This window comes from Ctenocephalides felis, unplaced genomic scaffold (genome assembly GCF_003426905.1).
Source record: "Ctenocephalides felis isolate EL2017-DRISC unplaced genomic scaffold, ASM342690v1 CF-g0.4_SCAFFOLD_00845, whole genome shotgun sequence".
NCBI lineage: Eukaryota > Metazoa > Arthropoda > Insecta > Siphonaptera > Pulicidae > Ctenocephalides > Ctenocephalides felis.
The window spans coordinates 16,024,784-16,035,940 of NW_020536999.1; the positions used below are offsets into that span (position 1 = coordinate 16,024,784).

At 31.5% G+C, this 11,157-nt stretch overlaps 1 protein-coding gene across 1 annotated transcript in view; it reads left to right on the plus strand.

Annotated features, from left to right (window-relative positions):
• Nucleotides 1–10,514, plus strand: part of LOC113379074 (small subunit processome component 20 homolog) — a 17,362-nt gene extending 6,848 nt beyond the window's left edge. Inside the window, 13 exon segments of the mRNA XM_026619515.1 lie at nucleotides 382–668; nucleotides 742–1,024; nucleotides 1,026–1,076; nucleotides 1,143–1,348; nucleotides 1,552–2,588; nucleotides 2,591–2,707; nucleotides 2,746–2,950; nucleotides 3,066–3,269; nucleotides 4,573–8,655; nucleotides 8,726–8,891; nucleotides 8,998–9,180; nucleotides 9,258–10,013; nucleotides 10,089–10,514. Of these exon segments, the coding sequence (XP_026475300.1) occupies nucleotides 382–668; nucleotides 742–1,024; nucleotides 1,026–1,076; nucleotides 1,143–1,348; nucleotides 1,552–2,588; nucleotides 2,591–2,707; nucleotides 2,746–2,950; nucleotides 3,066–3,269; nucleotides 4,573–8,655; nucleotides 8,726–8,891; nucleotides 8,998–9,180; nucleotides 9,258–10,013; nucleotides 10,089–10,514 (8,004 nt within the window).
• The last annotated feature ends 643 nt before the right edge of the window (nucleotides 10,515–11,157 follow it).

The window sequence follows — 11,157 nt, forward strand, 5'->3', positions numbered from 1 at the left end:
GAAATTTTATGAACTAAGTTCATTTATTTTCATTTTCACTTTAATATAATTTATATTCGAGCAAAAAATATCTATTTTTTTTTAGTAAAATTTGTTTTTTGTTTATTTAAAATACTTCGTTTATATAATATATATTCTTTAAAAATACATTTAATACCTTTCTTCATTATACCTTTATGGATTATTCGATCACTATAGATTTATTATTATTGTTCCATTAAAAATTTAATTCATAGAGCCTTCACTTATTTCTAAATTTTTACACTTAGGTGTTACAATCGTCATTATATGCTTTATTGTTTGTTTATTTAGTGAACTATATATTTTATATTCAAAAATGTCCTCTATTATTTCTATTATTCCTTCTGTTTTTTTTTCTAGTTCCAATCCTTTGCTGATCGCATTGGAAATATCGATATAAGGCGTACAGCTTTATATCATTTAGATCATGTGAATCAAGAAGAACCAGAAGAAAATGAAACTTACTTTTATCAAGCCATTCAAAAGTGGAATGTTCTAAATTTAACAGAAGATTATAGTTCTTTTCGGAAATCAGTGCAAGGCATTATAACACTTCCACAATTGATTCATAAAAAGGATGAAGTTATTGAATCGTTATTGAATCATTTGAAAAAAGCTACAAATATATCACTTCAACCACTATTAGAGTAAGTATAAAAGAAAAGAACAATCATGCACAGTACAAATATAAATAGTACATATTTTTTAATTAAATTCTAGGTTTATTGTTGTTCTAGCAAAAGATTTGCGAGAAGACTTTTACCCTTACTTTCCAGTATTTCTGGAACAACTTATATCTTTGCTCGGGACTAAAGATTCTGAGGTTTTAGAATGGACATTGATATGTTTAGCCTATCTATTCAAAACTTTAAGAGCATTCCTAAAGAAAGACATAAGCACTGTGTTTACATTAGTGCTTCCGCTGTTAGGTGATTCTAAACCAACTTATATTAATAACTTTGCTGCTGAAAGCTTTTCATTTGTTTCAAGAGATATCAAAGATAAAAAAGAAGTTCTTAATTCTTATACTGAAATCATTAAAAACTCATAAAGATGTAAGTATTGTTTATTTATTAAAAATCATTTTATTTCTTTTATAATACAACTTTCTTTGTCTTTAGGGTGTTGCAGGTTGTGGTCGCTTATTATTTGAAATGATGCGTGGAATTCAAGGATCTTTCCACAGTTGTGCTAATACCTTGCTGCCTTTCCTCATCGATTCATTATCAGATAATAAACTACCAACAGGTTTACTATTTGAAGTGCTGGTACAAACAGTTACAGATATTCTATCATGTATTCAATATACCAAATGTGAAATATTTTGGTCAACAATGTTTGAAAGTATTGACTCTTATATAAAAATCACAAAATGATGATGAAAGTTCAAAAGGACTTGAATACGTTTTAAAATTGGTAGGACAAGCTGTTGAACATAAACAAGGAAAATTTGTTACAAAACCTGGAGATTTAATTAATAGATTAATGGGAATAATTAATGGAAACTTTTCTGATCTATACTGATCATAGTATCACAAATTGTGTTCTAATACTCACTTCAGAAAATATAACTTTGTTGCAAGAAAATGCAAGTCGCATCACTCTTAATATGCTTGCAATTAAGCAACCAAATATTCTGTTACATTTTGTAGAAAATTCAATTATGTATACACAATTTGATATTTTAATTCTGCCACAATTTTTGAAATATTGTATTAAGACTGAACTGGACGAAAAATGTTTAAAAATTTTAGCACAAATCTGTTTAAAAAAATCACCTTTGTGTGTTAATGGTTTAGAGTTGAACAAATGGAGAAAATATAATATTAATATGAAATCTGAAGAAATTTATGAAAAAAATTATGAATATATATCTGTATTGACATTGGAGCATGTTTATGAAAACATAGATAATATTTTGTGCATTTTGATTTGTTTACCTCACTTAAATCATAATGCTAATGAAGTAAAAAGTAGTTGTAAAAATATGATTAAATTAATTTTGGATAAACTCAAGCCGAACTCAGATGCAATGGATGTAGATAGAGATGTTAACACAATAACTGCAAATGTTAGAAGAGATTTATTCCTTCTGGGAATGACTTTAGAGTGTGCTATTCATATAGATTCTGATAACATTAACGATTATTTAGATATTCACGAATTGGTTGATGTAATTTTGCCATACACCACCTCATTAGAATATCTCCAAGCTTTGAACATATTAGATTTAGCATTGACTGCTTCTAGTATTGACCTGAACAATGTCGATATCAACATGTTTAACAAATTACATAATGTCTTGGTTATCAATTTAAGCTCTCCACATCATAAAATCCGCTTAATAACAACCCACATTTTCACTCTGTTCAATTATTTACCGGATTTCAACAACTGTGATTTAGACAATGAGCAACCAGCATTTTTTACAATCATGAATACTGTAGAAAATATAACTCCTTCAGTGCATCAATATCGTGAACAATTGCAGTATCTAAATAAATTGAATTTTGATAATATTATTATCACAAATTTAAATGACGTCAGGTATAAACAACTCGCTCTAAGATATTACTAGGTGTTCTGTATATGAATTTCAAGCTATTATGGGATCCTACTATTGAAATAATAGCAACTTATGCTTCTGGGTTGGAACCTGCACAGTTCTGGACAATATTTGTGAACAGTTGGAAAATTCTATAGCAAACACTAATAGTTCTAAAGTTAAATGTGATACTTTGAGTACCGTTGGCACTTTTGATGCTAAATATATGTTGATACAAGATTTATATTCATCATTTTATGAAGTTGATGATAAACCTGATTTTGTAAACTACAGAATTTTGTTGTGGAAAGCCATGAGTCATTTTACTGACTTGTGCGAAGCAAAAAATAGAAGTATCGCTGAAATGTTATTGAAATTTATGCAGTGAGTATTTGATGTAACACACACACACATATATATATATATATATATATATATATATATATATATATATATTATAACTTTTACTTTTACTTTAATCATCTCTAAATATTTACAGAGATGAATTTAAGAAAGTTAATAATGAGTTTGGCAACACTTGGAATATAAAACAAACAACAAACTCAATAAGTGCACCGATGGAGGACGATAATGAGGAAAATGAAAATGAAGAAGAAGAAAGTGCACAAATCGAGGCAATTGAAAAGTTGGAAGACTCTATAACTGATGAGAAATCTAGTATATCTGTGAAAAACTTGTATAAGTAAGTTAATAACTTAATTTATAGGTATTTAATTTTTATTATGCATACTCTTTGGGTCGGGGAACCAAAATAAATTTTCTCAAATGGGATAACAATGAAGTTTTTAGAGATAAAAAGTTTATATGTATTTGTAATTGAAATTAACTTTATTTTCTACATAGTCCGTGTCCAGTAAAATTTAAATTAAAGTTTAATCGTGTTTAAATTAAATTTATGGTTATTGTTTTATTTTGAAAATTATCTTGTGAAGCTATAATATGAATGATGCTAAAAAGATGCGATTTTATTAACTATATAAAAATATTTTGGGATGATGATGAAAAAGGTTTCCCGACCACTACTTTATTATTATTTTTAACTTCCTGTAGGGTAAGTTATTGTAATGGGCCGAAAATCGGAATTGAAAATTTTTACATTTCTCGACGTTTTGAAGGTTTTTGAACATTTTGGCATACCTCAGAAAAAATGGATGTGTGTGTGTGTGTGTGTGTATGTATGTATGGATACAAATTTCCAGTCACGTTTTCGGGCGCACGGATCAACCGATTTGAATGGTTCAAAAAATATTCGATTCGATTAGTTTTTGGCAAAGGCAGGTTCTGCCGTTTCGGAGATACGGAGCAAAGAGTGCAGAAAATAGAAATCGACTTTTTGAGAGAACGGAGTATCCGATTTGAATGATCTAAAAAACATTCAATTAGTAATGATTGGGAGAAGTGTTAATTAGTTTTTGGCAAAAAGCAGGCCCAGCCATTTCGAAGATACGGAGCTAAATATGTAAAAAATGGCAGTTTTTGAGAGAACTAAGCGTCCGATTTAGATGATTCAAAGAACTTTCTGCTTGTCTTAACAAAATAATTAATTTTGGAAAAAAAAATTGTTCCAACTTTTTTTTTTTTTAATTTTTTGTATATCGAAAATAATTCAGATTTTATTCTTGATTCTGACTATAGTTCTAATATACTTTACAAATAATTTCAATTTTGCAATTCAGTTTATATAATTCTTATAAATATTAGACAATGTTACAATATTTATAATAATCTATTTGAAAACATTCAGTATTCCTCGAACATTTCGTTACGGTACGGGAAGTTCCAGCAATTTGCCTTAAGGCACGATGCCATAATTGCCTCAAGACAGAATTCCACTTACAGCTAGTTTATTATTGATTGTGACTTATTATTATTTGATTATTATTGATTGTGACGTGTATATTAACACCTGCTATTTTCTATTTTTTTATCATAGTATGCCTAACATCACAGTTTATTGATTTATAAATATATAAATTACTTTTCAGATTACTTCTCGCGCACTTAGAAATATTTTCAAAAGTCAGGAGCCCAAAAACAATGTACCGCGAACCAGAATTATATAATCTTTACCTAGACCTATTATCCAGTAAAAATTCAGAAATTCAAAAATCCGCTCTTGATTGTATAATGACATACAAACATAAATATTTAGTTCCGTACAAACAAAATTTGTACAACTTAGTCGATGACAAAAAGTTCAAAGACGAACTTACGAATTTCAGAATCGATAAAGACACCGAAATGATAGAAATAAGTCACAGGGACGATTTGCTTCCGATTATTATGCGAATTGTTTACAGTAAAATGATTACAAAAGTCGGTACCAATACAAAAGGAGGTGGTCAGCTAAGAAGGTCCTTAGTTTTGCGCTTCATAGCCGGTTGTGGAGAAAATGAACTAATATTCTTTGTTAATATGGCGTTCAAAAATTTTTCTATTTACCTCAACCAAGAAATATTGGACATGACCAACTCTATAATCCAAAATACGAATTTAGAGAATGTTATAGCCCCAAAACGTTTACTGAGTACGATTAATTTGTTAGGCGTCGTTCGTGAACAATTCGGAGGTCTTATGACCCAAAATTTTATCGGCTATTTGATTAAAATGGTTATGTGCATTGGAGCAATTGTAAACGGAGTTCTAGTTCAAGATAATGTACATGCTGGATATTTGACTATAATGAAAAATATGCGAAACTTATGTTTGCAAGCGATATGCAAATTCTTTGCGCAGTTCGAAACTTATCCTTGGTCGCAGAACGAGATTGAAGCAATTTACAATGTTTTTATTTGGCCGTGGCTTGATAAATTATCTTATGAAGGTATTCATAGCCCCACTGCTTTATTGAAATTATTTGTTGTTTGGAGCCAGAACCCTAGATATTATATTTTGCTGGCGAAACATCATCCTGAAGACAAAAGCTTGACGCCAATCGCACATGTTGTGAAATTATTATTGAATATCAAAACTAAACCTTTAGTTTCTGCAGCAATTTTTGAGATGTTTGAAAAAATGTTGACGTTGCAAATGGATGAGGAAGAGTTGGACAAAACTCCTCCAATATTGATTGATAATGTTGTTGATGTTGATAAGGATAAACTGGAATTGCTGGTTTTATCGGAGAAATTGAATTTTGGTAGTTGTTTACTTCTTCCATATATACCAGATATTTTGGAAAGGATAAAACGTAAAGTATGTGGAACATCCTCGAACAAATCCATTGGTAGAAAAGAATTAGTGATTCTCTCGAGAGCCACAGAATTAGTATGGGATTCCGAGACGAGCAACACATTATTGAGATTGATGTTGCCAATTTTGGTAAAGCGCGCATCCGGAAATGTGGGTGAAGAAGTTCTTATCCAACTTGTCATCACATTAAAGAATTTAGTAGCTAAGGTTACCGATCCAGAAAACCATGTGAGATCTATTGCGCCTTTGTTTAATGAAATTAGTACTATCGCTCCTAGAAAGTTACTATGCGATTTAATTAAAGTGATAAGTGAACGGAAACCGGAAATCAAAATTTATTCAGATGTTGTACACGAGTTGAACGCTTGGGACTCTAGATGGGTAGAGCAGCCTGATTTTGATAAAAGATTAGCTGCTTATAAAACCATTGATGCTTTATTGGAAAACAAGAAAATCGACATGGATTTAGGTGTTTTAGTTATATACAATAATTTTTACTTCATGAAGCACGAAAAAGATCTGGCATTGCGCGAAACTGCTTGCCAAAATTTAAAGAAAATCATCCGAGTTTTGGCTGTGAAGTATCAGAGTATCCCTAAAGAGCGTGAATTTTTGATGAGTTCCACAGTTTTGCACGTTATTAGAAATTGTTTCAGAAGCAAAGATGATACTGTACGGAATGAAGCCATTTCGCTACTAGGAGAATTGGCTCGCGAATGTCCTGATGTCCATCCTGTTTTAAAAGATTTAGCAGTTCTTACCAACAAACAAGACCCGGAAGTGGATTTCTTTGAAAATTTGCAGCATCTACAAAGCCATAGAAAGGTGCGAGCTTTGCTAAAGTTCTGTTCTGTTGCTAAAACCTTGCAAAAGGCTCCGCAACCAAGAACATTAACGCAATTTATACTACCATTAGCTTCAATATATCTGTGCAATGAGAAGTTCACTGGCAAAAATACTATGATTGATGCGTCTATTGAAACTATTAGTACAGTATGTAGACTATTACCCTGGCACCAGTATGAAACAATATTGAAATTTTATTTGGGAAAACTTCGTCATAACGTTGAATTTCAAAAGCAGTTGGTGCGATTGGTAGTTGCAATATTAGATGCATTCCATTTTGATCTATCTAAAGCTAAAGATGTACAGTTGGATGAGCCAATGGTAGAAGACCAAAAACCGGAAACTGTAGTATCTGGTCAAATCGACGAAGAAAGTAAATCAAGTGGTGATAATAAAGAGGATTCTGACGAAAAATTAGAATCTGAAGATGACCTGGACGTCGTTTTAGATGAGGATAACAATGTGGAGGCTGAAGAAGCACCTGTTGATAATATCGTTCAATTGGCTATGGAAAGATTTTATATATTGCCGCAATCAGCAGCCAAACGTTAGATACATACGATAACCACAGGTTTGATTCCACAATTGAACCATGCAATTGCACAAATGACAAGTCATGAAGGATCTCATAAATTAAACAGGAGAAGGACTGGAGCAGAACGAGAAGAGGAAGAAGTTCTAAGGGTTCCGATTGCTTTGGCATTGGTTAAATTGTTGCAGAAGTTACCAAAAGGTATGCTGGAACGGAACTTGCCTGGCATAGTGATGAAAATCTGCACATTTTTAAAATCTCCGCTAAAAGAGGTTCGTCTGGTGACACGAGATATTTTAAAGAAAATAATGACAACGTTGGGCCCCCAGCATATGGATACAGTATTGGAGCAGTTGCGATCTTTGATGACCCGCGGTTTCCACGTTCATGTTTTAGTTGCTACCGTGCACGACATTTTGGAAGTATTGAAAAATGATTTCAAAAAAGGAGATATGGACAGAAATTTACAAAGCGTTTTGGAAGTTTGCAAAGAAGACTTGTTTGGTAAAGTTTCTGAAGAAAAAGAAGTAGAAAAGTTGGGCGCTAAAACGCCAGAAGCAAAAACCAGTCGTAAAAGTTTCATCACTTTACAAATCATTGCTCAAAGCATTTCAGATTCATGTCTTCTAGATCTGCTCATGCCATTCAAGGAAGTGTTGACGAATTCGCATTCTAAGAAAATTATACTGAAGACTCAGGAATGTTTAGGTAAAATCGTGCAAGGTTTGGTGGAAAATAAATTCATGCCGACGGAGTCGTTGCTAATATTTTTGTATGGAACTTCTTCACAATCGATTCCCGAACTTCAAGCAGCCCCCAAGCAAGTGTTAACGGAATCTCAAAAGGAATTGATCAGGCGTGCAAAACCTGATTGCTTTCTCATACCAGAAGCACCAAGGAGTAGAACTGGTTTCAACAAAAAGGTTGTTAAGACCAATGCGCAAACCAATGCTCACGTAATGGTTGAATTTGGTTTGGGTCTTCTGCACGCACTGCTGGTTCATGAAAAACTACGCAGTCACGATTACAGACCTTTCTTAGACCCCTTAATACCAATTCTATTGGACGGAATAAAAAGTACACATGTTAGAGTCACAACATTATCGTTGAAGTGCGTGTGTTCAATATGGACCATGAAGATGATTATACCCAGTATGCAAAATCTTGTCAAAGAGATCTCAGAAGTCATATTTTCTATTTTGCATAAATTTGCAACTGCCGGCTTGAGCAAAAATGATGAAAACTTTCCACTTGTTCAGAATTCATTTAAAAGTATGAATGCTTTAGTACGCCATGTGAAATATTACACGATTGATAAAGACCAGCTGAAAATACTATTGTTATATGTTGAACAAGATCTTCACGACCATGATAGACAAGCATCAGCATTTACGCTCCTGAAATCTATAATTTCAGCTAAACTTATCGTTCCAGAAATGCATGAAGTAATTGATAAAGTTTGCAAGCTAAGCATCATTGCTGAACTTCCAAAAGTCAGGTTTGTAAAAATCATATAGATACTCATTTCAGAATAAAGAATGCAATATAAAATCTTTTTTGTCTAATAGGGAAGAAGCTAGAATGGTTATTCAAGGATTTTTAATGGATTACCCACTTGGTAAAAAATTGGAGAAATATTTACAATTCTATCTAGCTCAAATGAATTATGAAGTGGATTATGGACGAGAATCTGCAATAAGAATGCTACAAACTGTGATACAAAGGTTTCCAGAGGTTTGTGGATATATATTTATGTAGAAAATAGAACCAATTTTATACAACTTTGGAAATAAATAGTTTGCGATCATTATTAGTTAATTAATAAAACAAATAATTTCAGGACACTCTGGTAGAACATAGTGGCTTATTTTTTGTATCGCTTGGAGCCAGACTGGTCAATGATACATCACCTAATTGCAAAAAATTAGTGGCAGAGTGTGTAGAAAGCATGTTGGAAAGATTGCCGAATAACCAACGTGATAATTTGTTTGATATCACACTTGCTTTGTTTAAAGATAAGAAGGTAATATGACTATATAGTATATGTCTAAATTTAATTTTAAATATATGTTTATATTTCAAATATTGTTTTAATTTTAGGTTGCGCACAAAGAAATGGCTGCCCTACTTTGTAATAGATTCATAAACGTCGAAAAAGAATCTTTCCAATCAAGATTATCAAAACTGCTTCCATTAATTGAAGAACAATTCACAAATAGTAATTCTGAAACTGCTGGAAAATTTGTTTTAATATCTAAAAACGATGAAGAATTTGATCAGGATAAAGAAAACGTAGTTGATGCAAAAGTTCAAGCAAAAGATCATCAAACTATTCAAACTCTAAAAATGTTAGTGAACATGTGTGAAAATTGTCCAGGATTCTTGAAGTCACCAAAATACAATGCTTATGTTGATGAAATAGCACAGCAAGCTCAGAAATTACTAGCCTATCCTCATGCATGGGCTCGATTCGAATCAGCTAAAATTTTGGAACACGTTTTATCTTCCTTGAAAGTATCTGATATTCAAAAAAGTTTTGTAAATGATGGTATGGACTTTGAAAGAGGATTCTTGTACTATAACACACATGATTCCCTGAAAAGTTTGATCTTAGATATGTGTGTTCAAATGATACCAGGAGAAATATCTTCTGATTTTGCTGAGCAAATTGTAAAAAATTTGATCTATATAGTAAATATAATAAAAGACTTGAGAATTCTTAATGTTGATTTTAAAGATAAAGATGGTGACAGTGTACAAACATCAAAAAAGACTGTAAATTTGCATTGGCTCATAAGACGTATGCGATATGTTGTAAATGCAGAAGTAGCTAAAACTCCTAGTTCAATAGTATTGGTAAGTATGAGTAAATTAAATGTAACTAAACTGTTTTTAAATATCCTTAACTGAATTCTATTTTTTTACTTTTAGAGAACTGCAGTATTTAATTGGATTGAAGGTGTAGTCACCTTACTTGAGGCTGACCAACTATCAATGTACGGTCAGCAGTTATTAGCTCCTTTGATTAGAGAAATGATGTCAACAGACGAATCAAATGCTACATTAAGACAACATTCCAATAGAATTGGTAAAAAAATCAGAGGCAAAATTGGAGAAGAAACTTATAACAAATTGCGACAACAACTTACCATGCAATTAAATGTTAGGCGTGCTGACAGAAAGAAAATCAAAGCTCAGGAGAAAATTAATGATCCAGTTAAAGCTGCAAAACGTAAACTACAATTGCATGAGAAAAAGAAGGAATTGAAGAAGAGGAAAATTGCTGATGCGAAAGGGAAGTTCAAACATAAAAAAAACAAAAATAAAATTAATTTAGAAGAATATAGTATTGTATAAAAAACTGTTATGTAAATGTTTTAGACTGCAAGTTTGTTATATGAATGACATATATAATTTTTATAAACGTATTTATATATTATTAGAATGTTTTTATTTAAATGAAATTGCTATTGCAAATTTAAATGTTGTGTATCTTACTCACTTTTCTGTTGCGACAATCTTAAGAATGTTTTAATAGAACTACGATGTTGCATCATATTTTATATACAACTAGTATATTATTAAAAATAATATTATTAATTAATCTAACTGCTTTAAACAAAAGCAGATTATTTTTCATTAACATTCTTACTTTAACGATCTATTATTTGCTTTCCAATCATTTTTGAATTTACCGCGGTTTTTCATACTTGAGGTTGTTCAGATCGCTTGTAGCTGCGTGGTATAGTAAGACCTCTGGTGGCCCTTTCGTGAAAAAAATAAAAATCTATCAGAAAGTTGTGAGAACAACGAAATAAAAATTAATTCAGATTTTTTTATTATATTGTAATTTTTACTAGCTGACCCGGCAAACGTTGTTTAGCCTTAAAAAAATATTTATAAAAAAAATATAGTAATAAAATAACTGATTAATTGTGAATTTGGAAGTATGTAGTTCGTATATAAGTGAAAGAAACAGTTAAGGGGGCGTCCATTAATC